This window comes from Girardinichthys multiradiatus, chromosome 19, assembly GCF_021462225.1.
Source record: "Girardinichthys multiradiatus isolate DD_20200921_A chromosome 19, DD_fGirMul_XY1, whole genome shotgun sequence".
NCBI lineage: Eukaryota > Metazoa > Chordata > Actinopteri > Cyprinodontiformes > Goodeidae > Girardinichthys > Girardinichthys multiradiatus.
The window spans coordinates 32,046,222-32,073,267 of NC_061811.1; the positions used below are offsets into that span (position 1 = coordinate 32,046,222).

Sequence of the window (27,046 nt, forward strand, 5' to 3'; positions counted from 1 at the left end):
AACAAATATAGTCACACTGATTATTACAAACATGTTTATTCTTTATATATTTTTTTTTTGGAAAACAGCTTTGACGCTTTACTGAGCAGAGTTCGTGATTTGAATCATTTCTCCAATAATGACATTAATTCACAATCTTCATTGGAAAGCCGTACAAAAAGGAGGGGGTAAAGTTTGTCTGGTTACATCGAGAGAGTTGGCACCCGTTGACTGTGCTGTTTGATGTGTGAAAAAACGACGTCATGCTGAAACTGCTGTAAACTGAGCTTCCTGAAGCTGCGATGAGACTCTGATCAGGAGGGACCGGGTTAGGAAGCACACTAAAACATGAGCCATGAAGATGTCCCAACCATCAGAGAGACTCAGCAGCAGGACAGAACCATCTAGAGGTTAAATGATCAACTAACAGATGCCAGCTTTGATCTGCTTGCACTCATCTCTCCCTGCAAAAATCTTTTTAAATATTCAAACCCAAACGCACCTTGAGACCAAACCCGTCTAGAAAAATAAAGAAACGGGATCATTTTTGTTTGATTTCAGGGCGTTTTAAGGATTCTAACCTTTTTTCTATTGACCTAAATCAGACAACAGACTAAAGAGAAAAATAGGGAGGAGTGCCAAATACTTCATCACCAACCCTCCTTCTGGACAGCAAATCATTCAGGCTGATGAAGGGAATACGCTGCTCACCTGCATGGAGAAAATGGATTCATTTATTAACAGAAAGGGAAGTTAGGCAAGTTGCAGGAGGCAGCTTTTATCTAAAAAAAAAATCTGATCATTTTATTTTTATCTCATAATTTCTTTTTATAAATAAATAGAATAATTTAAAAAATGTCCATAACATCCTCCATGACACTGGAAGGTTAGTGTATTTCAGGTTGTTGGATTTCTTCACCACAGGCTTGGAATGTCCCTTTGTTCGTCACAGAGAGAGAGGACCTAGGAGTTGGGACGAGGAGCTGCTCGTGCCGCTCTGGTCAGTTGAGTTTGATGGGCAGGTCCTCTCCGTATTTGCGGAGAAACTTGCTGTGATTATGGTCCACAGACCACAGGGGAGGGAGATGGCGAGGCTGCATGGTGGTGAGAAAGTGCTGCCTCCAGCGACGCTCCAGCTCCATAAGGCCCCGCAGGCCGCGTTCGGCGTGGGATTGCACCACCTTAAGGCCATGAGGTATGTACGCCTCATTTAGGATCCTTGAAGAGGAGAGAGGAGCGGTAAGAAAGCAGGAACCCGAGTGCGCCTGATGTACTCATGACCTCGAGCGGACAAAGTTGATTTAATTAACGGCTAAATGCTAGACTGTTTAGCCATTAACCCAAACGTCCTGAAACTTCCTGAAGAATGTTGGTGGTGCCTGCCACTTGGTGGGTACCAGCCAACATAATCTCATGTTTGTTTAGTCCTTGTGTCCAAACCAATTCCATATGAAAGACAACCAACAGCTGCCCAACTCTGAGCCAACATAAGTAGATACTTTTTGGAACAATACAGGATTTTGAGCCAACTATTTTAATAATCTAATCCATGAAAAAGCAAGACTAAGATTTTATTTTTAAGCTGGCTCTAGGCCTTTGTTGTTCCTGAATGTTTTAGGCCCATAAGGAGTTTACGTCCCACTACTGTAATAAGCATGTGTTTTTCCAAGCTTTATTTTGAAAGGCCAACATAATCCTTTTTTCTATTACCGATTTAGCTCCATCTGTAATGACCTATTTAAAAAGGAGCAGATGAAGTATCTGTATGACAGTTTTTTTGTAAAGGGCAAAAAAAAAAAAAAAAACATTAAAAAAATTCATTTGTAATGTGGAACCTACTTTTGCTTTGAAATACTGCCTTTAAAAAAAAAAAAAGAACATGTAAACTTTATTTTGAAAGTCCATCATTGGAAGCTTAAATCCTACTTTAGTAACAATCCAACGATAAAGCTCTACCCAGCCACCCACGTTGAAAATATCTGTTAGCTTTATTTCATAAACATAAATTCCCTTTTTTTGCTGATTCAAGATTATTGGGAATTCCTGATCTATCATTTCCATTATGAAAGGGTGAGACCTTTAGTTTGAGGAGAAAAAAGATCTGCTCTAATCTCACCCCACACTGAGCATTATCCCTTCACTCTAACCCTGTGCATATCCTGATCACTACAACCACAAACTTTTTCTCCTTCCATGTCAGCTCCCTGTTCAACATCCTTTGTTGAATCCAACCATCCAGTCCCACCACCACGTTAGAAACCTTCCCTTTTACTCTTGCAGCTTTTCCACTCCATCCTGCATGCTCCTGCCCACTGCTAGTTAAGTTTAAACACTTAATACTTTTACTCGATGCAGCATCATTGATCTCTTACATCTACAGACTTTCATTCCTCTCCTCCCCACATAATACCTCTACATCTCCAGGCTCTCTTCTACCTGCTTCCACTATAGATCCTAGTATCATCTGTAAACATCATGATCCATGGTGTATCGGACATTAAATAGTACTGAATAGTATCAAGAAAATCACCAGTTCCTGTTCATATTGTAGTTTCATTACTTGGATTATATTCCTGAGATGCTGATAATGAGCAGAATCACCTGGTCTCCAGGCTGGCAGCCTCCTGCAGCGCCTCATCCGTCAGCTCCTGCTCCTCATTCATGTTCATGTAGTTCTTGATAAGCGCCTGCAGCTCCTCTCGCCGCTGCTCAGGCAGCCCATCCTTGGCGCTGAGCAGCGCCCGAGCCGCCGAACGTACTCGCCGGCGGTCCGAGTCTTCCAGCAGCCGGACTCCCTCCTCGCAGCCTTGAGGGGCTGAGAATTCATCGGCCAGCTGCTCCTTCAGGAAGCCGTCGTGAACATTGGAGGCTGCATGGCAGCTGGTGCAGAGCAGCAGGATATCATGGGAGTTGTGGTCCTTCATCTCTGTGGGGAAATGTCGTCTGTACTCGTGTGGTACAATGTTTTTCCTGCCGTGCCAGGGAGAATTAACGGTGAATTTCACATATAAAAAAGGGAGTGCCACTTGAGACTGAGACGTTGTAATCCAGAGAAGCAACACTAAAGCATTCAAACCTGATGTAGGAATCCGCTTTGCCACAGACAACACAGAGGTTTTCCTTGGCGGTCAGGTAGTAGTCCTGTTGGGAGTCGGGGCGTCCTGATGGCTCAAAGAGCAGCCTTACAATGAAAGGATCTTCACTCTGCAGCACTGCATCAAAACAACAATATTTGGATAACCAGGAGAAGGCTCATCTGAATATAGATTCAACAGAATTACTCATTTATTGTCAACTTGAGCGGTACTCAACATAAAAAAGGGGGTGGACACAGATGTAAGACACTAAATTTCAAGGTCCAGATTTTTATTCTGGAAACTTTTTCATTTTTCTTCTAAAGCACATTTCCACCATCACAGAAAATCCACATAAAAATATGATAAAGCATTTGTTTATAAAGTGAGAAAAAAGTCAATCCGGACCATTAAATAATTTTACAAGGCCAGGAAGGTGCAGCAGCAGCAACGTTTAGGCAAGTTTGTCACCAAAAGCACAAGAAAAAGAATGAAGCAAGTATTCTGCTACAGAGTCCAAACAATAAGTTTACCTCCGATTCCTTTGTCAAGGTACCATTTGGCTTTCTTTTTGTCACATGTACAGAGAGGTTGGCCGTCAGGTGCGTACAGGAAGCAGTTATCATAGAGAGGAGACTTTCTGCAAGAAGCACAGGTGAGAGATTTAAAATAGCCAGGACAGACTGCAAACACACTGTTCTTCAGACGCCGTCTCTTTCTGTCATCAGAACATCCTGCCTCTGCTCACCTGGCAGAGTAGCCGACACCCAGCGGTTTTCTCTTGTTATTCCTTCGAGGGTCTGGGACTTGCTGATCTCCAGACTCCGAGGTTTCACATGGTGCTGGCTTCCGCGTCCTCCGTTTCCTGTCTCCTTCGTGAGCCCCGCCGTCTCCGTCTCCACGACCCCTGAAGGGGACGTCCACCAGGCCCTGGCAGCGGGAGACCAGCTCCAAGTAGGAGCTCCCACTGGAAAAGGCGGGACTGGTTTCAGTCTGGAGGCCGAGGAGGTGGAGGAAGAGGGCAATAGAAATCTGAGCATCTCTGGCAGCGTACATCATCTGGAGGAAGCAGAGGGGAAGCATTCAGAGAAGTACGTGATCCTGCTCGGCCTGGAAGAATGTCACCTCATAGAAATCCGTTTCATCTTCCAGTCCGTTTTACCTTAATTAAAAGATGCACCGTCAAACCAGCTGTTGATCAGAATTTGCCATTTTTTAGATCAACTGGCCCTCAGTGACCATCTGGCCAGAAACTCAATCTCATTTTACCCATTCAGTGAACGCACCGTAATCAGATCTCAAATGCCTGACATTAACATTCTCACATCAGACACGTGACATCTGGTGTGCATTGCTGTAGGTAATAATTTAAGACCATGTCTCTTAAACCTAATTTAAAACATTAATAGTCAGCAGCTTTACCCTTTATCAGAAAATTCTATGAAATATGTAAAAAAAAAAAAAAATCTGTTAACCGATGTGACTTTTGAAATTATCGGATTCTACCTCACCTGCATGTAAATATACATTTATTTTTTAAGAAAAGTAGTGGAAATAGGTTAACCCCTGGTAATATCGAGTTTCTGAGTGAATAAAAAATAAATAAATAAAAAACCCGGAAATTTTGAAAAACCGTCATTAATATCATCATCCACTAGGGGCGCAAGTAGTCTCTGTAGACGACTGTCTGCAGCCCTAATTTTTGTTACTGCATCAGCAGGGACAGAATATAGTGCCAGCCAACGGGTGTTGCCAATCACAGCTGATAAGGCAAAAAAGCAGTCAGATCTGAACCAGAAATAGAAAAATAAAGCAGGCTTTAAAGAAACAAGGATGAGAAATCTGATGTTTACCCAAACAAAGTCTCAGGGACGGCAAGGACACAAATATGCATTCAAATTTTCAGGGGGGGGAAAAAATGAATTATTAATTCGTTTTTACGTTTAGGTTATCTTCTTCTTTTGCAGTCTTCAGATGTCAGAGCTAAGTAAAGTTTATTTTGTTTTCAAATGACAAGAAGTCACTTCATCCATGTGATTATAATGATGCTCCAGGTATCACGAAAAACACACATCCAGCAGATAACAGGAAGGCTGGAAGTATTACAGCAAACTTGCCTCTTCTGTTATGGAACAGTGTGGATTTGGGATTGCTGGCAGCTTTCAGGGAAATTTCGAGAGTTATGAATGGATCTACGAAACACTGGGACCACCGTAGTAATATCCCACTAATCACTAATGTGTCCAGTGTGCCGATGCTTCGGAGCGTGTCGAGTAATCCAGGTACTCTTTGTGAAGCACGTATCGAGGCTTGTGTCGACGACATATGTGGTGCCCTTTGTACCGTATCGAGTGCGCGTTAGCTCTTTTTTAGTCTTTTTTTCCTTTGGATTCAGCAAAAAAGATGAGAATATAGGAACAAATAGAAATATTTATCACAACTTGTATAAAATAGCAGTTGGTTAAATCGTTCACCAGGATCATTTGTAGTTGTTGGTAGTCTAGTGGGTAACAGTTGGCTCTTGCACCTATGTTATCTGGGTTCAATTCCCATATAGAGAACATATTTCTATACATCTTGGAAAAAAGTTTTAATCTCGAGGCATTATTTTCACTGCTGTAGGATCTTACAGTTCTTGAAAAGGAAATCATAAATTGGCTAAAATCTCCTAACTTGTATGCTGCTGGATATTAATTCCAAAAATGAAAGCTCTTGAGTGCTTATTTTATTTAATTTATTTAAATATACTCAAGGAAGTAGTGGCTCAATACCTGCTCAAGTGTTAACTGATCCGCTTCCCAATCGCTGCAGCGCAACTCCAAAGATTTATCCAGAGATACATTTAACAGATCTTCAGCCAAGGACTTTAGACTGAGGCCATTACTGACAGAAGATCTCCTGAAAATGGAAATCATGTTATAAGGATGGGTTTGCAGTCAAAATCCACAACTATTAAGAATGACAAGATTTCTTTTCAGCCATACCTGTGCCTAAAGGCAAAGTAGCGCAGGTCGACTGTAGAGGTCAGGGACAGGCCGTAGTCACGGGTTAAGCGCTTCCCATCGTCATAGGAACCCACACCAACTTTTAAAATGTGTGGATCTCTAAGAACTTCCATGAAGCTCAGCGGGAACGGCTGCTGGCCGCTGCGAAACGTCAGCAGCCGCACCAGGACGCACAAACCCGAGTATGTGGCCATCTGCAGCAGAGAGACCACAGAGGCTCTGCCCTTTATCGACACCTGCAATAATAGAAGGTGGCTGGGTCAGACAAGACAAATCCGACTGGAACAAAGCGATTTCTGAAAAGGAAAATTCCACCAGTGCAGTTTTTTTAGACACCTTGAATCAAATCACTTTTCCCTTCTACTTCTGTGAACCAAGATATCTAAACTTTTGGGTGGATTTTTCCTTTGTTGATCAAGTAAAAATCATGCAAAAGGTATTCCTTACGCCTTTGGTCTTTACCCATTCACAGTCAAGCCCCAGAACAGGGAAGACTGACAGCTCCTTTTGCATTAGCGGCCATATCTCCAGCCAATCCTCTTTGGAGCTCACCATCACTGGTTTCACCGCCAGCAGCTGGTCACAGGACGGGATCCGGACAGGAGAGGGTACGTTTGTGGTCTGACACACTGCGGTTTTATCCTCCTTGTCAGCCAGATGTGGCAGCTGGATCTGTTGACACTCCACAACTGACAGAGCATTCTCAGCAGGACACAGAGTGACAACCAGATCCGCTGCATTCTGGAAAGAAGACAGCTTCTTCCGTTTTGTTCGATACACCTGCCATATGAGCAGCCCCCCTAAGGCCGCCCCCAGTACTGTTGTTATGACAGTGGTTAAAGGCCCTCGATGAGACATGTTGACTTGCCCTGATTTAAAACAGACTGGAAAGTTCAAACCTAGGAGGAGAAAGAAAAATGAAGAGTTTTAAATATTGAGCAGATCTGGAATCAGGCATCCATCAGTTTGTAATACTTTACCTTTCCTTGATCAATGAGTTCCCATTTAGTCCTTGTTTCTGTGATCTCAACAGGCTTGATGCATCTCTGCATAAAGAAAGCAATGTCCTCCTTTCACAAATCATCCCTTACATCACTACAGGTCCTTCTCAAAATATTAGCATATTGTAATAAAGTTCATTATTTTCCATAATGTCATGGTGAAAATTTAACATTCATATATTTTAGATTCATTGCACACTAACTGAAATATTTCAGGTCTTTTATTGTCTTAATACGGATGATTTTGGCATACAGCTCATGAAAACCCAAAATTCCTATCTCATAAAATTAGCATATCCTTAAAAGGGTCTCTAAACGAGCTATGAACCTAATCATCTGAATCAACGAGTTAACTCTAAACACCTGCAAAAGATTCCTGAGGCCTTTAAAACTCCCAGCCTGGTTCATCACTCAAAACCCCAATCATGGGTAAGACTGCCAGAAGTCTGTGGGAAGGAAAAAGTGTGGCAGAAAACGCTGCACAACGAGAAGAGGTGACCGGACCCTGAGGAAGATTGTGGAGAAGGGCCGATTCCAGACCTTGGGGGACCTGCGGAAGCAGTGGACTGAGTCTGGAGTAGAAACATCCAGAGCCACCGTGCACAGGCGTGTGCAGGAAATGGGCTACAGGTGTCGCATTCCCCAGGTCAAGCCACTTTTGAACCAGAAACAGCGGCAGAAGCACCTGACCTGGGCTACAGAGAAGCAGCACTGGACTGTTGCTCAGTGGTCCAAAGTACGTTTTTCAGATGAAAGCAAATTCTGCATGTCATTGTGAAATCAAGGTGCCAGAGTCTGGAGGAAGACTGGGGAGAAGGAAATGCCAAAATGCCAGAAGTCCAGTGTCAAGTACCCACAGTCAGTGATAGTCTGGGGTGCCGTGTCAGCTGCTGGTGTTGGTCCATTGTGTTTTATCAAGGGCAGGGTCAATGCAGCTAGCTATCAGGAGATTTTGGAGCACTTCATGCTTCCATCTGCTGAAAAGCTTTATGGAGATGAAGATTTCATTTTTCAGCACGACCTGGCACCTGCTCACAGTGCCAAAACCACTGGTAAATGGTTTACTGACCATGGTATCACTGTGATCAATTGGCCTGCCAACTCTCCTGACCTGAACCCCATAGAGAATCTGTGGGATATTGTGAAGAGAACGTTGAGAGACTCAAGACCCAACACTCTGGATGAGCTAAAGGCCGCTATCGAAGCATCCTGGGCCTCCATAAGACCTCAGCAGTGCCACAGGCTGATTGCCTCCATGCCACGCCGCATTAAAGCAGTCATTTCTGCCAAAGGATTCCCGACCAAGTATTGAGTGCATAACTGTACATGATTATTTGAAGGTTGATGTTTTTTGTATTAAAAACTCTTTTCTTTTATTGGTCGGATGAAATATGCTAATTTTGTGAGATAGGAATTTTGGGTTTTCATGAGCTGTATGCCAAAATCATCCGTATTAAGACAATAAAAGACCTGAAATATTTCAGTTAGTGTGCAATGAATCTAAAATATATGAATGTTAAATTTTCATCATGACATTATGGAAAATAATGAACTTTATCACAATATGCTAATATTTTGAGAAGGACCTGTATATCTATACCTAAACTACGGCTCTGTTCAGACCTGGTTTCAACATGTGTCCTAACTGGCGCAAGTAGGGAAGCCTGATGGCAAACTGTTAAAATGTGATCAGATCACAGTTACCTGCTCTACATGTAAATAAACGTTAGTATTTCACAGAGTGGGCGGTCAGGACATCCACAGGTCTATATAGGGTTGTGTGATATCTCCGATACATTCAATCACTTTAACAAGGATCCTATGCAGACATTAACCAGGTCGAGAATCCCCCAAGCTGCACTTTTGAGCAGTTAGTTCTGCAAAAAAAAATTTTATTAGACGTATTGATAGATGAGAGACAAAGGAAGGCTGGATGTATGGATGCAACACTTCTCTGTGAAACTTATCTGAAAATTCATATACGTTCCCAATCATGGAACTTGGAAAATTGTCGGATCAAATTCCATACTTTTCCAGACTGTGTAGGAAACCTGTCTAAATGCCAGGGATGCATAAAAAACATTTTTCTTTGGTTTAACCGATTCGAAAACCAGTTTTAAAGGATGTGTATTTAGTGTAGAATAATCCAGTCCAGTAGTGTGATTTTAAAAATGGAACTCCGCTAATGTGGACTAAATGTAAAAAATATAACGCATTGAAATAGCCCCTTGTGTTTACCAAATTAAATATATGCTTTGTCAATTGAAAAACACAAAAGATTAGTCTTTCTTCACTGAACAATCCAGATAAGGTTCGAACAGGTCAAGTCCTGCAATTACAGTTGGGCATTTCATAAAGAACTCCCATCTAATGTGTTCAAAAATGCCGAAAGAAAGCCTTAAAATCTCTGAGTTTTGACAGATCATAAATGGTGTAATAAAGAACCTGTAGGCAGTGTAGAACAAGTCATTTCGGGTTGGACCATTCTAAGCCTTTTAGATTTTAGAAATGGGGCTCATCAAAAGTAGCCCAGATTTCCTAACTTCAATTATGAAACAGTCCTTTACTCCAGTGCTGAATCGGATGCTAACGCAGAAGACTTACAACTGCAGTGTAAGCTTAAGAACTGAGGTGTCAACGCTGGGTTATCTTTCCGTTTTAAGCGTGCACACGTGTTAAATGAAAGGAGACTACAATTTAATTCCATAAGATTCCCTGTGTTCCATTTTCCCCATCAACTTAAACCCACGTTAACCTGTTAGCATCAACAGCTAACCAGTAAACTAGCTTCCTCCCAAGCGGCTCGCAGCACATCGACTGACTAATGCGGCGTCAATATTGCTTTACAAGCCAGCTCAGTACCGACTGATGGACAGCCTTACCTTTAGATTCCTAGTCAGCAGAACGCCGCTCTTACACGCACGTAAAGTCGTTTGCTGCTCTGATCCATTTCTTCTGAGCTGCATTTATAGCTGCACTTCTACGACGGGAACCCGCGCGACAGCTACCGCCCCCTGGTGGATGGATGAAAGAATAACGAAACAGCCACTAGGACGGGCCTGTATCTTAGAGACCAGTAGGGCCACTTCAATATAAAACTCTCATACCTTGAACCTTTTCACATTTCTTCACACAAAAATTTGCATGGAAAGTAAAGCTGCAAATCACTACAGTGAAACAAGGAGGTGGCACCTTAATGCTGTGGGATTGCTTTTCCTTCAGCAGGGGCAGGGAGATGAATGGAGCTAAATACAAGGCAAAAATGGACACAAACCTGTTACTACAGGCTACTAAAGACTGGAGCGTGGAGCAAATTTTCACCCCAAAGCAGGTCATTATCCCCAATTATACAGCTAGAGCTACAATGGAATGGCTAAGATTGAAGCATATAGACGAATCTCATTGAAAATCTGTTCACAGACACTCTCCATCCAATCTGACTGAGTTTGTGTGATTTGGTAAGGAAAATTGGCCAACAAAATCAGGCTTTATTAGAACAAAGCTGGAAGAGAAAACCTCCAAATTAGTGGAACCTGGAAGTGACAACTTTTCAGACTTATTTGTAAAAATAAGTCAAAAACCCCGCATCCTGTTTCTTGACCTCACTATCATGCGCTTCTTTTATGTTAACACATACAATCCCAATAAGACATATGGAGCTTGTGGTCATAATGTGACATGTGAAAAGGTTTAAGGTGCAGGAATACCTTTATAAGGCACTGGCTGTGAATAAATCAGGAACACACGCTGCCTTTTTTTCTATCACCATAAATTTATTCAACCCATTAGCTTCAGTTTTTCTCCAAAGAGCTGGAATAAAGAAATGAAATACTTACAAAATGGAAAAACAGATCAGAGAATTGATCATATTTGCAGGCTTGATTTTTAAAAAAATAATAAAAAATAAAATAGAGAGAAATCAGCTAGTGAAGATGAAACCATTTTTGTTTCTCCCACCGGGGTTCTGCAGCCCGTTAGACCCACCGAAGGCTAACGGAAACTGGGCCAGATCATCATGCAGCTTCTCAGCTACTGCAGCACCATGACTAACCAGCCCATGTTAATCAAGCTCACCTGTGAGTTCAAACTATCTGGTTTAGTGCATGTGCAAAATTAAAAAAACAAAAACAACAAAACATAAAAATAAACTACAATAAAAAAATCCCCCAGGAAGAGGTGGTAAAACAGGATTGCTGTATCCTATGTTGTTAAATAATAATAATAATATAAAACAAGATTGGTACTACAAAGAAAGAACAAAAAAGTACTAATTTGTACTAAACCGTTAAAAACAAAGGGCAGGTAAGAGAGAGGCAACCATATAGGCACCACCACCATGGCCAAGTCCAAACTGATTGTTGCTGCAAACATACCCTATTTCACGGTGAGATATTCTCCATTAAGTTAGACGATGCAGGAAACTGCATCAAGATTTGTCGTCAAAAATTAGGAAAACCAAAACCAAAGAAAAATGCACACACTCATAAAGCAGCTATCCCTTCACAAAAATCTCTTTACATCACATTAAAAATTTGCACTGCTGTGAGCTGTGTGTACAGTATAGATTCTTTAGATATATATATATGTATTTATGTATAATATACATGATCATTTCTTGTATACATGAACTTTCTAGTTATCCCGTGCCTTTGGCAAGATTACTTACAACTCTTCTATTAGATTCCAAAGCTATTTAAAATATACTTGATGCATAAAAATAAAGATTTTGGCATTGTCTCACTCTACTCTTATAATTGGGTGGTTTTTAAGGAGTACTTCTCATCTGGAAGTTGAGTTCTCTCAGTGCTGGAGCCCATCGGCCAGGCTGAGGAAGGTTTCGCCCTGCCAACGGGGGCCTCATCAAGCGAAGCTAGGTGGCGGAATGGGGTGGTTTTTTTTTTTAGCAGGGATACTCCACAGGGCAATGATAACTCTCCACAGCACAAAAAAAACAATACAGACCATACAAACGAAATGCCTGAGGAGCCGTAAATTTATTCACAGCAACCTGTTTTGTTTTCATTTTTGTCTCTTGTTGCTGTGTGGGGTTCTCTTTCCGATGTTGCCCCCCTGCTGTTCTCCACTTTCTCCTAGTTTTATTTACCCCCACTGAGTGTGTCCAATAAAACCCAGGAGGAAGGCAGTACGGCTCTCCCATCTCCTTTACAGCCATCCAAGTCCCCATAACCCAGTGCTTTATAACTGCACAGTGTTCAGAGTTGGATCTCAAAAGTCTTTTGTAGCTCGGTGGAGAAGGGGTTTGTGGGGGAGGGGGTGGTGCGCTGGTGCGGGCGGTTCTCCAGGGCTGCCCACTGGGCTTCAAAAGCATCTTCCTGCTGCGCTGGTGCAGACTGGACATACTGAGAAGATGAAGCAATATGCGATGAAGCCGCCCAGCCATCAGCCCCGTTAAAGGCAGCCCTGCCATTAGGGGGGTGGAGGGTAGCGGGGTTTACCTCCGTGGGCAGTGGGGGTTTAATGTATGGGGAAATATTGTTAATGGCCTGAGCATCAGTCTGTGGTGTTGTGGAGGCTGGGAGAGGAAAAGGCTGGGGTTGGGTAGCAGAGCCAAACACATTAGCCACCATCTGTGAAGGAGTTATGCCAAACACAGGCATGCTGGGCTGAGAAAACGGCAGCCCGTTGGACACTGGGTAGGATGCCGGAGCCTGAGCGTGGAAAGTGGGCTGGCGGGGGGGCACGATGGGGACAGTAGGGGGTAGAGGGGGAAAAAAGGGCACAGGGGGAACAATAGAGACAGAAGCTATTGGCATCTGCGAAGGGGCACCAAATGGCTGGGGAGGAGGCGTGCTTTCTGCAGTGACTGGTTTAGACTGTGGTACTCGGACAGATTTGGTGACTTCTTCCAACCACCGGTCTGCTTCTGATGGTGTGCGTTTGTGAGCGGACAACCCTGGAGAGGCAGTGGGAGGGGCTACTATTACTGGTGTCGTTAATGGCCAGTCCCCTCCTGAATTAAGAAAGAGAAACAATCAGTCACTTTGTGTTATTTAGCCGAGCCACAAAGATGATGCTAGCACATCTACAATGCACTGTAAAAGTATGTGACCCAATAATATTTTTCACATTTTGTCACGTTACAGCTACAAACTTCCATTTATTGTATTTGCATTTTGTTTAAAAAACCAACAGAAAGTAGTGCATTAATGTGAAGCAGAAGGAAAAAGATACATGGTTTCTTCCATGGTTGCCCTGTATTTATCTCCATCCATGTTTACATCAACTCTGTCCAGGATCCCTCACAGCATGATGATGTCATCCCCGTGATTCATGACGTGGATACTGTGTTAATTTTCCTCCAAACAGTGATTTCCATCAATACCAAAAAAGTTCACTTGTGTTTTCATCGGACCAGAGTACCTTCTTCTACATCTCTGTCCCTTACGTAGCCTGCAGCAAACTGCCAACTGGACTTCTTCTGGCTTTCACAATGTCTTTCCTAGCTGCCACCCTTCCATAAAGCTCAGATTTGTGAATGACAGATAATTCTTGCTGTTAATTGGTTCTTTTGGGGTATATCTCCACCATTCTAGAGATCTAGAGACTGAACTTTTTCCTATTATTCTTTGCAAAAGAGCTGGAGCTCAGTCCACTTGGATGGAAAGTGTCTATAAACATTTTTGTGTTTTGGAAAAAGTTCAGTTTTGGTGTTGTCTGAGCTCTTGTCCTGATCTTCTTGTTGATGGCTCGTAATAAAACTCCAGAAGAAATAAAAACAAGGCAATTGGTTGCACTGGATTTTCGTTTAGGGGTATCAAAGTAAAGGGTGGCTGAATACAGATGAATGTCACATTATTTGGATTTTTATTTGTAGAAAATTTTAAAAACCTTACATAAATTTCCTTACACTTCACAATCACGCTCTGATTTGTGTAGTGTAAAATCCCCCAAATACATTTACGTCTGTGGTTGTAACATGACAAAAACATGAAAAGGTTTAAGAAGTAAAAGGCATTTCAATTTCTTTTAGCACAGAAATGTCTTTTCTCAGAAAATATCCTTAGATTGGTGTTTAAGCTGTGTGCCTGATACAACAATAATTGTTACAGAGTGGATTTTTTTCTACAAAACAGCAGTGACAAAGCGTCATGGGGCCCAAAATGTCAAAGTTCAGTTTCTCTGCAGAGCTGCTTACCTAGGTGGGCCAAAGCCGGGGGTCCTGCTGGGTTTGTAGCCCAGGGGTTAGTCTCTCGAGCAGGCAATGCTGGGTGCAGGACTGAGGAGTTGGCAGTGGCAGCAGCTGCAGCAGCTGCAGCAGCTGCAGCAGCGGCGACAGCAGCAGAGAAGGCAGGCATGGTGCCATTCACTAAAGCAAATAAGACACCAAAGCTAATGCAAGCTCCGAAAGATGGGGGCTGATCTTTTGCTAGACATGCAATGTTACCATGCTGTTAATAGGTAGCCTTAAGTGTTTAACAGCTTCTTTAACATAGGTGTTAGAAACTTTCTAGTGAAAAAAGAGAGGCAGGCAATACAACAGTACAGTTAAATGTAAATTATCACAACAACTGCCTCATCAGAGGAGCAAGAAATTCAGCTAAACTTTGAAATAAAGAGTGCAGCCCACAGGATGTACCTCCAGCTGATTTCTTTCACTGCAATGAATACCTAATTATACAGTACCTATAAATTAGAACCTGATTGAGTTTTTATCTGATCAGCTGACTTTTCATTTGAACCAAACGTATTCAAAAGCCATTTTCTGAATAGATTATGTCTAAAGAGGAAATATTAGTCAGGGTGTCTCTCGTAGCACAGAGCAGATGTTCTATATGAACAGGTCTTACCTGGTGCCACAGGAGACTGTGGAGAGGACGCTGGTTTTGGCATTGGAGCGGAAGAGAACGGGTCCTCTGGGGGTCCACTGAAAGCAGTAGCGATCTGAGTGCACAGTGAACTGATGCTGTCACCTTCTCCTTCCACCTCAGGGACTGCAGGAAAACGATTCAAAGAAGCAGGAGTTAAAATACCTGCACAAACATTAGCGTAGTACACCAGAGCATTGCATCCTTGTTAAATATGTCTTCTACTTTAGTTTCAGAATGCTTATTTTTATGGAAATATCTGCTTATAAAAAAGGAACTACTGTATTTTTCCTTTCATAAATATAAAAACAATCCATAATTTGTTGAATTTCTCTTAATCAAACGTATAGAAGAGATACGTTTTTAAGCAACTAATAAATACATATTTCTTTCTGGTTGGTCCCTTTTACCTCAAAAACAGGAAGTAACACAGCATCTCTTTTTGTATGTGTTGTCATATGTTTTGGATCATTAATACCAATTGATGATGAAATCTCAGTGTTCTGGCCGAGTCCATTAAGTTTTTCTTTAAAATCTCCAAGTGTCCATGATGCCATGCACTCTAACAAGGTTACCAGAGCCTTTGGAAAAGAAAAAGGCCCACAGCATGACAAACCTCCATCCTACTTGGCAACTGACATGAGCTGCTCTTCCACATTTTCACCCTTTCCAAACCAAGCAGAAGTGATTGTTAAAGAGAAACTCAATCTTAGTGTCATCAGACCAAAGCCCACAGTTCCAGTTGAATTCCCAGTGGAGTTTAGCAAACTCTGCATATATAACTTTAAGAATGTTTCATGAACACTCTTTACCTACATGCCCGGTTAGGGAATAGTCGTTATGGAGACTTGGTGACTTCAAGATGCCAGTCTTTGTTGCAGTTTAAACATTGAACTGTTTTTTTTTTTTGCATTTGACTTTATTACCACTATTTTCCTCACTGTGCATGGTGGCAGATTAATTTGGATCCTCGTCCAGGTTTCTTTATCTCGGCTCTTAAAGTGTAATTATTGCCCTGACTGTAGTAAAGGTCAAATTTATATATTTAAGTAGCTTCTTGTAGCCATTTTCTAATGAATTAAGGCTGACCCACACGTGCCTTACTTGAATGGCATGCTCTCATGTCTTTCCCATGTTGAAGAGCAGCCAAGTTTGTCAGAGAAACAAGAACTAATAATAAATTACATTTATTTCCGAAACACTAATAAACGTAATCCACATGCAGATGTGTATTTGAGCCATTTTAGGACTTTTAAAGAACCCTGTTTTGAAGGTTTTTCACCTGTGTTTTTCATAGGGAAGTCAGATTTTCGCTGCATGGTGGAGGGCAGCTCATTCATGCGCAGTGACAGCTGTCGTTTGAAGGGAGAGGTCTTCTGGCTGAGGACCGGGAAGCCTCTGAAGGAGCCCTGCCGGGCGAGAGCCTCCACCGGCGCGTGTCTGCGGGGTATCACCTGAGGTCCCATCGCGGCCACAGATAGAGGCGGAGAGGACGAGGGAGACGGGGAACTTCCTGGCTGGTGCACTGAAGAGTTGGTCACACTGTTGGCCGAGTTTCCGGCAACCTTCACTTCTGTCTCTGTTGGTAAAAAAAAGCGACAATGAGTCAATGTCCCACTGAAGAGCCAAGAGATTTATATTGAAGCTAAGTGACAACTTTCTTACAAAATTCTATAAATTAATAACTAATTTAATCAATCCATCCATTTATTTTCTATACCTGCTTAATCCCTGGTGAGATGGGGTTTTTATTCATTTAATGTAATACACAAACAGCTGTTAAATAAATAGCTATTTTTATCTGTGGAGGCAGGCTTCCCACACATTTCTCATGTCAAAAACACATTGTTGTTTTAAGGCATTTGTTAAAGTAATAATACAAACCTTTACTATAAACATATGGCTGTTAAATTATTTAAATAGATGGATGGACAGGCAAGCTAGCCAGTAAGCAAGTAAGGAAGCAAGGAAGGAAGGAAGGAAGGAATGGAGATTTAGTCAAGGGGAACTGCAATTTTATTCCCATACTCTGTTTTTCCACAGTCATCCAGACCTGGAGAATAATTAGACCACATTTCCAAACATTTTCCTATTTTTTCAAACAGGCCTGAAACTCTGTTTAAGCTACAAACACAGATTTGTAAGTAGTTCTGAAATCAAAATTCTCAACCTTAAAAGTACAAACCTTTCTTAGCATCCTGCAGTTGCCTCATGACTTCTTCTCTCTCTGCAGCCTCTGTTGCCGTGGTAACGCGAAATGAGCCTTCCCGGGTAAAAGTGGTTCTGTTAGCATCAAAGGTTGCTGTGACGCCACACTCCTTCTCCCGCTTCTGTTTTCTTTCCAGACAGGCAGCAAACGCACAGCCCACAGCATGACTGAGCCGCTCTCCCTGACAGGGACGAGACAAATGGTTCAAGTTTCTGGAAGAAATGACAATTCTCCAAAACACATGTTTATTGGACAAGATGACAGTTAAAACTCCTCTTTAGAGAATAACTTTCAGTTCCTTTAAAACAGCAAAACATTAGAGTAACTGAGCATGTTCTCACTGAGTCTTTAACGGCCATAAAACAGTGGCAGATCCAGCGTCGTGTGGTGCCATCCCTGCAGATGTAAGAGAACGCTCTCTCAAAGTTCCTGTCTGGAGCGCAGAACGAAACCTTCTCTATTGTCTGATCCAGAATCAGGTCCTGGAGAAAGCAGTTTCCATCATTAGCATGGTGATAGCTGGGACATAGGAAATCAAATCAAAGCATGAGCTGAAGAATTTAACAGGGATTCCTCTGATGACAATGTTCCGTCATTGGGCTCAAAAACTACTGAACTACCAACTAAATGGACCAGCATTGCCCTGATCCAGGTACGAGAACCACAAATAATTAATATGTATAAGGAAAGGGACATACAAAATGCTCAAGACAAAATGTTTACAGATGAAAAAAAAAAACGGCAATAGTACACCTCTTAAATTACAATTGGATATTAATGCTAGGCAAATGAAGTAGTGAACTAATATTTCTTCCCCCATTTCACATGTTCCTAAGTTTAACTACATTTAACTACTTCAGTTCCTCTGAAAAACCTAGTCTGGCCAGTAAAGTCAACAGTTGTTCTGATTTAGCTCTGTAAACTATACCTTTAAGTGGCATATAACTTAAAAGACAAAAGGAACAAAAGAAATGTAAGAATTTACAGTGTTATTTTTCCAAAAATAATAATATATCCAACTCACACAGCTAACCCAAACACCTTTGAGGATTTGAGCAAAATCTTGATGGCATTATCAGATATGTCCAGCAGATGTCGCTGTCACTTATATGATTCTATGTAAACAACTCATTTGTACCACCCCTACAGGTGCAGAGAGGGCCCTCTGGAGGTCACTTGACCTTCTGATCATAATCAATACATGAACTCGGCATATTCCATATTTGGAGCTAATAATCTGAGATACCGCCTGGAACATTTTCACTTTTTGTTACATTAACACAACAAAGAAGTTTAATCGACAGGTACATCTAAATAAATTGTAATTGTAATGTATTTTTTGCAGTTTTCATAATAATAGCTTACAGATAATGGAAACAGAACCAGTACCAAGTCCTGCTGGGAAATGGAATCAGCATCTCCATGAAGCTAGTCAACGGACAGAAGTATAAAGTGCTCTAAAATGTCCTGCCAGATGGCTGTGTTGACTGTGAACTCCAGAAAACACAGTGGATCAACACCAGCAGATTACAAAGAACCCCAAATCATCCACTGACTTTGGAAACTTCACATTGGACTTCAAGCAGTGTAGATTCTGCTCCTCTCCACTCCTCCTCCTGACTGTGGGACCTTGATTTCCAAATGAAATGCAAACCTTACTTTTACCTGAAAAGATGACTTGGGACCACTGAGCAACAGTCCAGTCTCTGGTTCAGGAGTGGCTTGACATGAGGAACAAGACACTTGTCTCAGGATTCCTCTCTGCACAGGGGATCCTGATGCGCTGACTCCAGCCTCAGTCTGCTCCTTGTGAAGCTCCCCCAAATTAATGAATGGATTTTGCCTGACAATCTTTTAAATATTGTCCTTTTACTGGTGCACCTTTTCCTACCACACTGTTTTCTTCAACTCAACTTTGTCTGAATATACCTGGATACAGCACTCAGTGAACAACCAGTTTCTTTAGCAATAGCATTCTTCTGGACATCTGTCCAGTGAGCAGTCTTCACCATGATTGTGTCTCCTTCTGACCCAGACTGAGAGACCATTTAGAGGCTCAGGAAACCTTTGCAGGCGTTTTGGGTTAAATAGCCAATTAGGATGTGACATCAAGAGTTTCCAAACATTTATTTATTCACAATTTTCCAATTTTCTGAGACACTGAATTTTGGGTTTTCATTTTCTGTATTATCAAAATTGCAAAAAATAAAGCCTTGAAATATTTTTGCTCTGTGTAATGAATCTATGAGTTTCACTTTATAAAATGAGTGACAAAAAAATATTAAACTTTTTAATACATCATATTCATTTTTTTACATGCTCCAGTATTATATCAGGGTTTTATGAGATACACCAAAACACAGTAGTGTACAATTATGAAGTGGAAGGAAAATTATAAATAGTTTTCAAACATTTTACAACAAAATGTGTGTATTCAGCCGTCCTGAGTCAGTAGGTTGTGGAACAACCTGCAATTACAGCTGCGATTCTTTTGGAATATGTCTCTACCAGCTTTGAAGACCATCGGTTAAAAGCACATTTCAAGTCTTACCAGAGATTTTTGACTGAGTTTAAATCTGGACTTTGACTAAGCCATTCTAACACATTAGCCCCTTTTCCACTGCTTGTAGAAAGAAATTTACCCGGGTAATTTCACTTTCCCAGGGCTTTACTTTCATGGGAAAATGGTCCCGGCCTGGAGTGGGTCTTTCCAGATTTCCCCGGTATTTGTTAAAGGGGCAGGGTTGTGTGCAGCAAGGCACCGCACCAGCAACTGCAGTAATGGCGGAGCTGAGAATACTAATTAATCGTTTTTATACCATTAATTTGTCACAAATAGTAGTTTTAAGATGTTTTTAAGCAAGAAAGTACACCTCAGAACTTCATCTGTGCAGTCAATTCATCAAGAATGAGCCTACTTTGAAATGTTTTTCTCAGTTTCCAGAGCTCCGTTTACAGGGTGGTCAGTAAGCTAACTGGGTGGTTGAACTGGGACATCCCCACTAACAGCTGCCTGATATCGGCCAGCATTCTGGGACTTTCCGCTACCCGTTATCTGTTTGCGGCGGCTGAAAGTGAATAGAAAGCGTTTAGTCGTTATGTGGTGAATAACAGCAAGTATCGGAAGACAAAACGGAATATTTTTTACCAGAAGTTTGTCATATTCTAAGTTATTGTTGGCATTAATTATAAACTGTTTCGGCACAGTTCTGTAAGAGAAATATTTTAATGCAGTGCTGATGATCAGAGCACTTTAAATTTTCCATGTACATACAGTGCCTTGCGAAAGTATTCTCCCCCCTTGAACTTTTCAACCTCTTGCCACATTTCAGGCTTCAAACATAAAGATATAAAACTCAAATCTTTTGTGAAGAATCAACAACAAGTGGGACACAATCGTGAAGTGGATTGAAATTTATTGGATGTGTCAAACGTTTTTAACAAATAAAAAACTGAAAAGTGGGGCGTGCAATATTATTCGGCCCCTTTACTTTCAGTGCAGCAAACTCACTCCAGAAGTTCAGTGAGGATCTCTGAATGATCCAATGTTGTCCCAAATGACTGATGATGATAAATAGAATCCACCTGTGTGTAATCAAGTCTCCGTATAAATGCACCTGCTCTGTGATAGTCTCAGGGTTCTGTTCAAAGCGCAGAGAGCATCATGAAGACCAAGGAACACACCAGGCTGGTCCGAGATACTGTTGTGGAGAAGTTTAAAGCCGGATTTGGATACAAAAAGATTTCCCAAGCTTTAAACATCCCGAGGAGCACTGTACAAGCAATCATATTGAAATGGAAGGAGTATCAGACCACTGCAAATCTACCAAGACCCGGCCGTCCCTCTAAACTCTCATCTCGAACAAGGAGAAGACTGATCAGAGATGCAGCCAAGAGGCCCATGATCACTCTGGATGAACTGCAGAGATCTACAGCTGAGGTGGGAGAGACTGTCCATAGGACAACAATCAGTCGTACACTGTACAAATCTGGCCTTTATGGAAGAGTGGCAAGAAGAAAGCCATTTCTCAAAGATATCCATAAAAAGTCTCGTTTAAAGTTTGCTACAAGCCACCTGGGAGACACACCAAACATGTGGAAGAAGGTGCTCTGGTCAGATGAAACCAAAATCAAACTGTTTGGCCACAACGCAAAACGATATGTTTGGCATAAAAGCAACACAGCTCATCACCCTGAACACACCATCCTCACTGTCAAACATGGTGGTGGCAGCATTATGGTTTGGACCTGCTTTTCATCAGCAGGGACAGGGAAGACGGTCACTATTGATGGGAAGATGGATGGGGCCAAATACAGGACCATTCTGGAAGAAAACGTGTTGGAGTCTGCAAGAGACCTGAGACTGGGACGGAGATTTATCTTCCAACAAGACAATGATCCAAAACATAAAGCCAAATCTACAATGGAATGGTTCACAAATTAACGTATCCAGGTGTTGGAATGGCCTAGTCAAATTTCAGACCTGAATCCAATCAAGAATCTGTGGAAAGAGCTGAAGACTGCTGTTCATGAACGCTCTCCATCCATCCTCACTGAGCTCGAGCTGTTTTGCAAGAAAGAATGGGCAAGAATTTCAGTCTCTCAATGTGCAAAACTGATAGAGACAAACCCCAAGTGACTTGCAGCTGTAATTGCAGCAAAGGGTGGAGCTACAAAGTATTAACGCAAGGAGGCCAAATAATACTGCAAGCCCCACTTTTCAGTTTTTTAATTGTTAAAAAAGTTTGACACATTCAATAAATTTCATTCCACTTCACGATTGTGTCCCACTTGTTGTTGATTCTTCAAAAACAATTAGAATATTTTATCTTTATGTTTGAACCCTGAAATGTGGCAAGAGGTTGAAAAGTTCAAGGGGGCTGAAAACCTTCGCAAGGCACTGTAAAAAATACACATTTCCCCAAGATTGTCTGTTCATGTAAACCTAACTTAGTGGAGTGTATTTTATCATTAATTTTACATGGTTTTGTGCAGACAAATTTGCAGAAGGACGGACAGGTTTGGATGCAGTTACACAGAAGCTCTGTGCATCCTCTTCACCCTTGTGTCCTGTCATCCTCTACTTCACTACACATCCTCTACTTTATATAAATGTTTGCTTATGATAAGATAGTCAAAGTATTAATTGCTTGTACTTCTGGATTGATTATCAGGTTTTTTATTCTAATAAATAAAATCTTTACTAAAAACATTTTCTGTAGTTATCTGATATGAGTTTACCTGATAATTGTAAAAGAAAAAAAGGGTGTTAATCATTGTTTAGTAGTTATTTTAAATGAATCATGCAGTTGTAAACCAACAACTGGCCAGATGCAGGTAGGTAAAAAGTTAAATGTAAAATTGAGTTGAAACAAAATATCTTTTTATTAGCTAATAGTCTTTTATACGGAGAGTGATGCCATCTGCTGGACTGAAGGTGTAAGTGCAGTTTTCTTCACAACATCCCCATACCTCATTCGGGTGATATAAAAAATGCTCCGTGGCATTTCTGAGCAATGGAAACAGAACGGTGCTCGTCACCTCCAAGATCAGCTGATCAGCTGACTGAGGCATCAACAAGGAGAATATAGGTAAAGCAGCTCAGAGAGGTAAGACAATGTAAACTTTTAAAAACACATGAGAATCTTAAAATTAACTCAGCCAGTGGAGGGAGGCCAGAGTGGGGGGTGATGTGCTCCCTCTTACCAACTCTAGAAGCCTCCAACTGCATTCTGGACCAACTGGAGATGTTTCAGGGAGGACTGGCTGAGTCCACAATAGAGAGCATTACCATGGTCAAGCTGGGATGTAGTGAAAGCATGAATTGCTGTTTCAAGGTTTTGTTTTGAGAGAAAGGGCTTTACTTGTGCCAGATGCCTAGGACGATAAAAACTGGACTTGACCACTGCTCCAAACTGGCAATCTTATTTCAAATTACTGTCCAATTTAAAACCCAAATTAGAAACTGTTTGCTTTAAATAAGATGCCAAGGAGCCCAAATCAACAGGGGAAAGGTTCACAGGAGCCACCAGGACTAAAGCCCATCACTTCTGTGTTTTATTGTGGAAATTTAGGTTAGCGGTCATCCAGGCTTTAATGTCTACGAGACAACAGAAGCGGTTCATTTGAGAGGGCTTCTTTTTTAGTGGCATACATATCAGACTGTTGTCAGCGTAAAAATGAAAATGGTTCCTGGGTATTGAACCCAAAGAAAGCAGATAAAAGGAAAAAAGCAGGTGACCTAAGATTGAGCCTTGTGGAACCCCTGAGATAGAGGAGCAGAGAAGGATTCAGAATCTGCTATTCTAACACACATGGTTCTTTCTGCTTGATAACACCTAAACCAGTTTAATCCGGGACCACAAAAACCCACTTGGTGCTGTAAACGAGATACATGTTGGTTTATCTCATATCTAATAAAATACACTGAAGTCGGTGGTTGTAAACATAAACTGTAAAAGTATAAGCAGTATAAATAATTTTGCAAGGGAAATATCTGTTTGTCAAAGAGTACTACCTTTGTTTTGTCGTCAACGACACGAAGACCATCAGCAGACACCCACAACACAGCTCGCGTTGCCTTCTTCCCAACCTGCGAACACACACACACAAGTGCAACAAGTTAACAAAAAGAGAGCTTCTTCAACATCCTACAGGACATTCTTTTTTTTACTATTCCTCTGTCCCTATTCATAAGAAAATATTAGGCCATAAACACACAAACGCAAACAGAGCACACCTGTGAATAAAAGAGACAGCAGCAAGTAAAAGGCAAAAAAAAAAATTGTCGAGTTTTTTTTGAAGATCTGTGCCACACAGGAGACAAATTTTGATCAAGAAACCAAAAGGGTTGGTGTGAGATTCTGTGGACTGATTCAGTAGGTTGTGACCCCGTTGGTTAGAATAGCAACAATGAAAAAGGAATCATTCATTCACACAAATTTTTCACTGATCCATTGCTGCTTCATGGAAGCAGGGCTAAAGGAGAAGAAGGCACTCCTGTTAATACAAAACACGATAACTAAAAGGTGCCCCCACCCCAGCCTGAAACCACCCCACCTGCTCAAAGACACATGCATTGGTGTGTTTGTTTCTCTCCAGACTCACTTCCTCTGTGTGTCTGTGTGCTTCTTCCAGCCACCAGGTGTGATCAAAGAGTGAAGTGTGAGAAAATAATAAAGCCAGTAAGAAGGAGAAACGCTCAGAGACACAAAGCAATAACTTACTTTAGCAAAGAATCCTTTGAAGAATTTCCTGTCCTGGAAGTGGATGTGGCAAAAAGGGAGGGCGGGTGAGAGGGTTGGAGGAGACGGGGGGGGAGGAACAAGGCATGAAAATGTTACCTAGGGGTTTGATTTTAGTTTGTTTTCTGGTGAAGTTGAAGCTGCGTTATGAGTGAGGTGAGTGCTCAGTTAGCTCCACATGAATTCATGTCATGGTTATTGATGGGTGACACTTTGTTGGTGCCAACTGCTGTTAGTAGAACCGTAAAGAAAGCACCCAAAAAGAGTTAATGCTGACAGCAGGAAGTGACACCGCTTGATACGGATACACCAGAGATTTGTGGCTGATTACCAATCTCTTGTTTGTGTATAGCTTTAACCTTCCGCTACTGATTTAGTCCATTCTACTAGTTCATTGAAGGACTCTAATATAAGAATAGCATTTAAACTAGAAAATTTCGGAAGAAATTTAGACAGGGCCTGCCTCTTGGTGCGTGCTTCTCGGACCAGAGCTTGCTATTTAAAAATCATTGTCTATGCCATTATCAGTTTAAAAAATTGCTAGTAACTCTGGAAACTGAGGCCATTATTTTGAAATTTTTAGTAAGCCTTATTTTAAAAGGGCCAACATAGTCCCATTTCCAACACTTGAGCTCCCAAAATAGTGTGAAGCCCAGTTCTATAGTTTAAAATGTAAAGGTTTTTATTTTGTAGAGCATTTTTGTCTTATTTTGAAAGTCCAGCATTGTTGTACTTTCACGTCTAGGTTAGTTCCATTAGGTATACACAACCTGCTTGTTATTTTAAAAACATTTTATGTGCTATTATCAGCTCAAAAAATCCTTAATAACTATGGAAGTTTGAGGCTTTTATTTTGAAAGTTTCAGTAAGCTTTATTATAAAAGGACTGACCTGGTCCTCTTTTCTACTCTAAGTGAGCTCCAACATTAGTGTAATGCCCAGTCCTGCAATCATCTATTGTTTAAAATGTAAAGGCTTTTATTTTGCAGGGTATGTTTTGTCTTATTTTGAAAATCTAGCTTGGTTGTCCTTTCAGGTCTGGGTTATTTCCATTAGTCACATAGAACCTGCTTGCTTGTCTAAAATCATTGTTTATGCTATTATCAGCTATAAAAAAAAATCAGTACATATGGAAGGTTGATGTTCAGTATGCAAAAAGGCTTTTATTTTGTAGAGTATGTGTAGGTCTTATTTTGTAAATCTAGTGTGGTTGTCAGCTATGACTGACTTATTGTGATCCTTCATGGAAGCTTCTGGCCTGAGCTCAGCCTCAGAGCCACTCTCTGTCAGAGGTTACTTTAGTTCACTGGCAGCTGTGTTCTGTTGCTATGGTAATTAATGAGTGCCCAACAGCTGCTGTTTCTCACTCAGGCAGCACCACACTTTGTGTCTCATCATGGCCTGGCTTTATAACATGGTGGCACATGCTCCCGATCTACTGCCCATAACTCGGAAACCGTAAAGGCTATCAACGTCATTCTTGGACCGTTTTTATCAGAACGGACAGGGAAACGATAATATCAATCCTTTTTTGTTGAAAATATAATAATAAAGACACAACACTAGGTGAAAAGAGAGGGGAAAATGGAGAAAAAGACAAAAATGCCTGAACATGCTCCCAAACAAAGTCTAATATCTCGAAAACCGTACATGGTATTTAAAATTTTTTTGAACTGTGGGTGAAAGCCATCCCTCGTCCCCAATCATGGAGATTTTCATAGCTCTATGTCATTCACAGTATAAAATAGGACAATGGAAAGAAATGGTTTCACTCATGGACTACTGGTCAAACTCGCATTGAAAATACATGGGAGAAGGCCTACAGAATTCTTCTGACTCTTGGCAATCGAGGGGGTTTTGACAGAAAACCGTGAGACCTAGAACAATTTTAAAGATATTGTGTGAAAGCAGAGGCCCGGCCCTACAAACTGACTGAAAATGGTGACTTTAGAGCGAAAATTGTGGCCGTGAGGGCGAGTTAAAAATCATTTTTCCTGAAGAAAAACCCGCTTTATACAATCTAGTAACTGCCATCTCCACTGTAGGAGTGGGATTTTCTCGCAAACTTTGTGTTGCTTGGAGTCTAATTTTAGACAAACCGTAGTAGTTATCAACACACCGTTTTCACTTCTGAAAAGCCGGTGGATTTCTCTACAAACTGAAAGTCATACAGTGTTTCTAGGTGAATGTATGGCGATACAGTAGAGCCTCAAAAACAGTGAATTTTGAGGATTCCTTCCTCCCCTGACTCCATTCATTTCTATGGGATTTTGGGGGGGTGGTTTTCCGTTAATTACGTCGCCACGGTAACTTGAAACGCCAATAAAAGTAATAGCAAACATCCCGAGACCGAGCCGGACGTTTTGATATATATACATTGTGGGGGTGTGCGCTACGGTTCGGGCCGCATTAACGGAGACGGAAGAAAAATAAATAAATAAAGAGTCCAATTTAGAGGTGAATAATAATAGGTGCCTGCCATGCATTGCATGGGAGAGCAGTGCATTGCGGGCCCCAAATATTTCCATCCATTCTTCTTGGCATGAGCAGTGATTAATTACAGGTCCTTCTCAAAATATTAGCATATTGTGATAAAGTTCATTATTTTCCATAATGTCATGATGAAAATTTAACATTCATATATTTTAGATTCATTGCACACTAACTGAAATATTTCAGGTCTTTTATTGTCTTAATACAGAGGATTT

At 41.3% G+C, this 27,046-nt stretch overlaps 2 protein-coding genes across 6 annotated transcripts in view; both read right to left on the reverse strand.

Moving 5' to 3' along the window:
- Positions 1–17: 17 nt before the first annotated feature.
- exd2 (exonuclease 3'-5' domain containing 2) lies at positions 18–10,069 on the reverse strand. 2 transcript variants are annotated; one of them, XM_047344866.1, is made up of 10 exons: positions 9,942–10,069; positions 7,039–7,104; positions 6,521–6,957; positions 6,038–6,294; positions 5,825–5,951; positions 3,802–4,112; positions 3,587–3,693; positions 3,056–3,191; positions 2,581–2,949; positions 18–1,197 (listed from the first exon to the last, which is right to left on the reverse strand). In XM_047344866.1, exons 3-10 carry the CDS (start codon positions 6,914–6,916, stop codon positions 981–983), a joined length of 1,920 nt encoding a protein of 639 aa, XP_047200822.1. In that variant the 5' UTR covers positions 6,917–6,957; positions 7,039–7,104; positions 9,942–10,069; the 3' UTR covers positions 18–980. The 2 variants fall into 2 exon arrangements, with proteins under 2 accessions (XP_047200822.1, XP_047200821.1); XM_047344865.1 differs by having other exon boundaries at positions 6,506–6,957.
- A 742-nt stretch (positions 10,070–10,811) lies between these two features.
- Positions 10,812–27,046, reverse strand: part of numb (NUMB endocytic adaptor protein) — a 64,372-nt gene continuing 48,137 nt past the window's right edge. Inside the window, exons 4-11 of one of the 4 annotated variants that reach the window (XM_047345416.1) lie at positions 24,321–24,353; positions 23,612–23,686; positions 17,436–17,576; positions 17,071–17,275; positions 16,168–16,464; positions 14,868–15,011; positions 14,216–14,386; positions 10,812–13,030 (exon numbers count right to left, since the gene is read on the reverse strand). In XM_047345416.1, coding sequence (XP_047201372.1) covers positions 12,273–13,030; positions 14,216–14,386; positions 14,868–15,011; positions 16,168–16,464; positions 17,071–17,275; positions 17,436–17,576; positions 23,612–23,686; positions 24,321–24,353 — 1,824 coding nt within the window. In that variant the 3' untranslated portion in view covers positions 10,812–12,272. The remainder of the gene's footprint in view (positions 13,031–14,215; positions 14,387–14,867; positions 15,012–16,167; positions 16,465–17,070; positions 17,276–17,435; positions 17,577–23,611; positions 23,687–24,320; positions 24,354–27,046) is intronic. The other 3 variants (XM_047345418.1, XM_047345417.1, XM_047345419.1) reach the window with 3 other exon arrangements.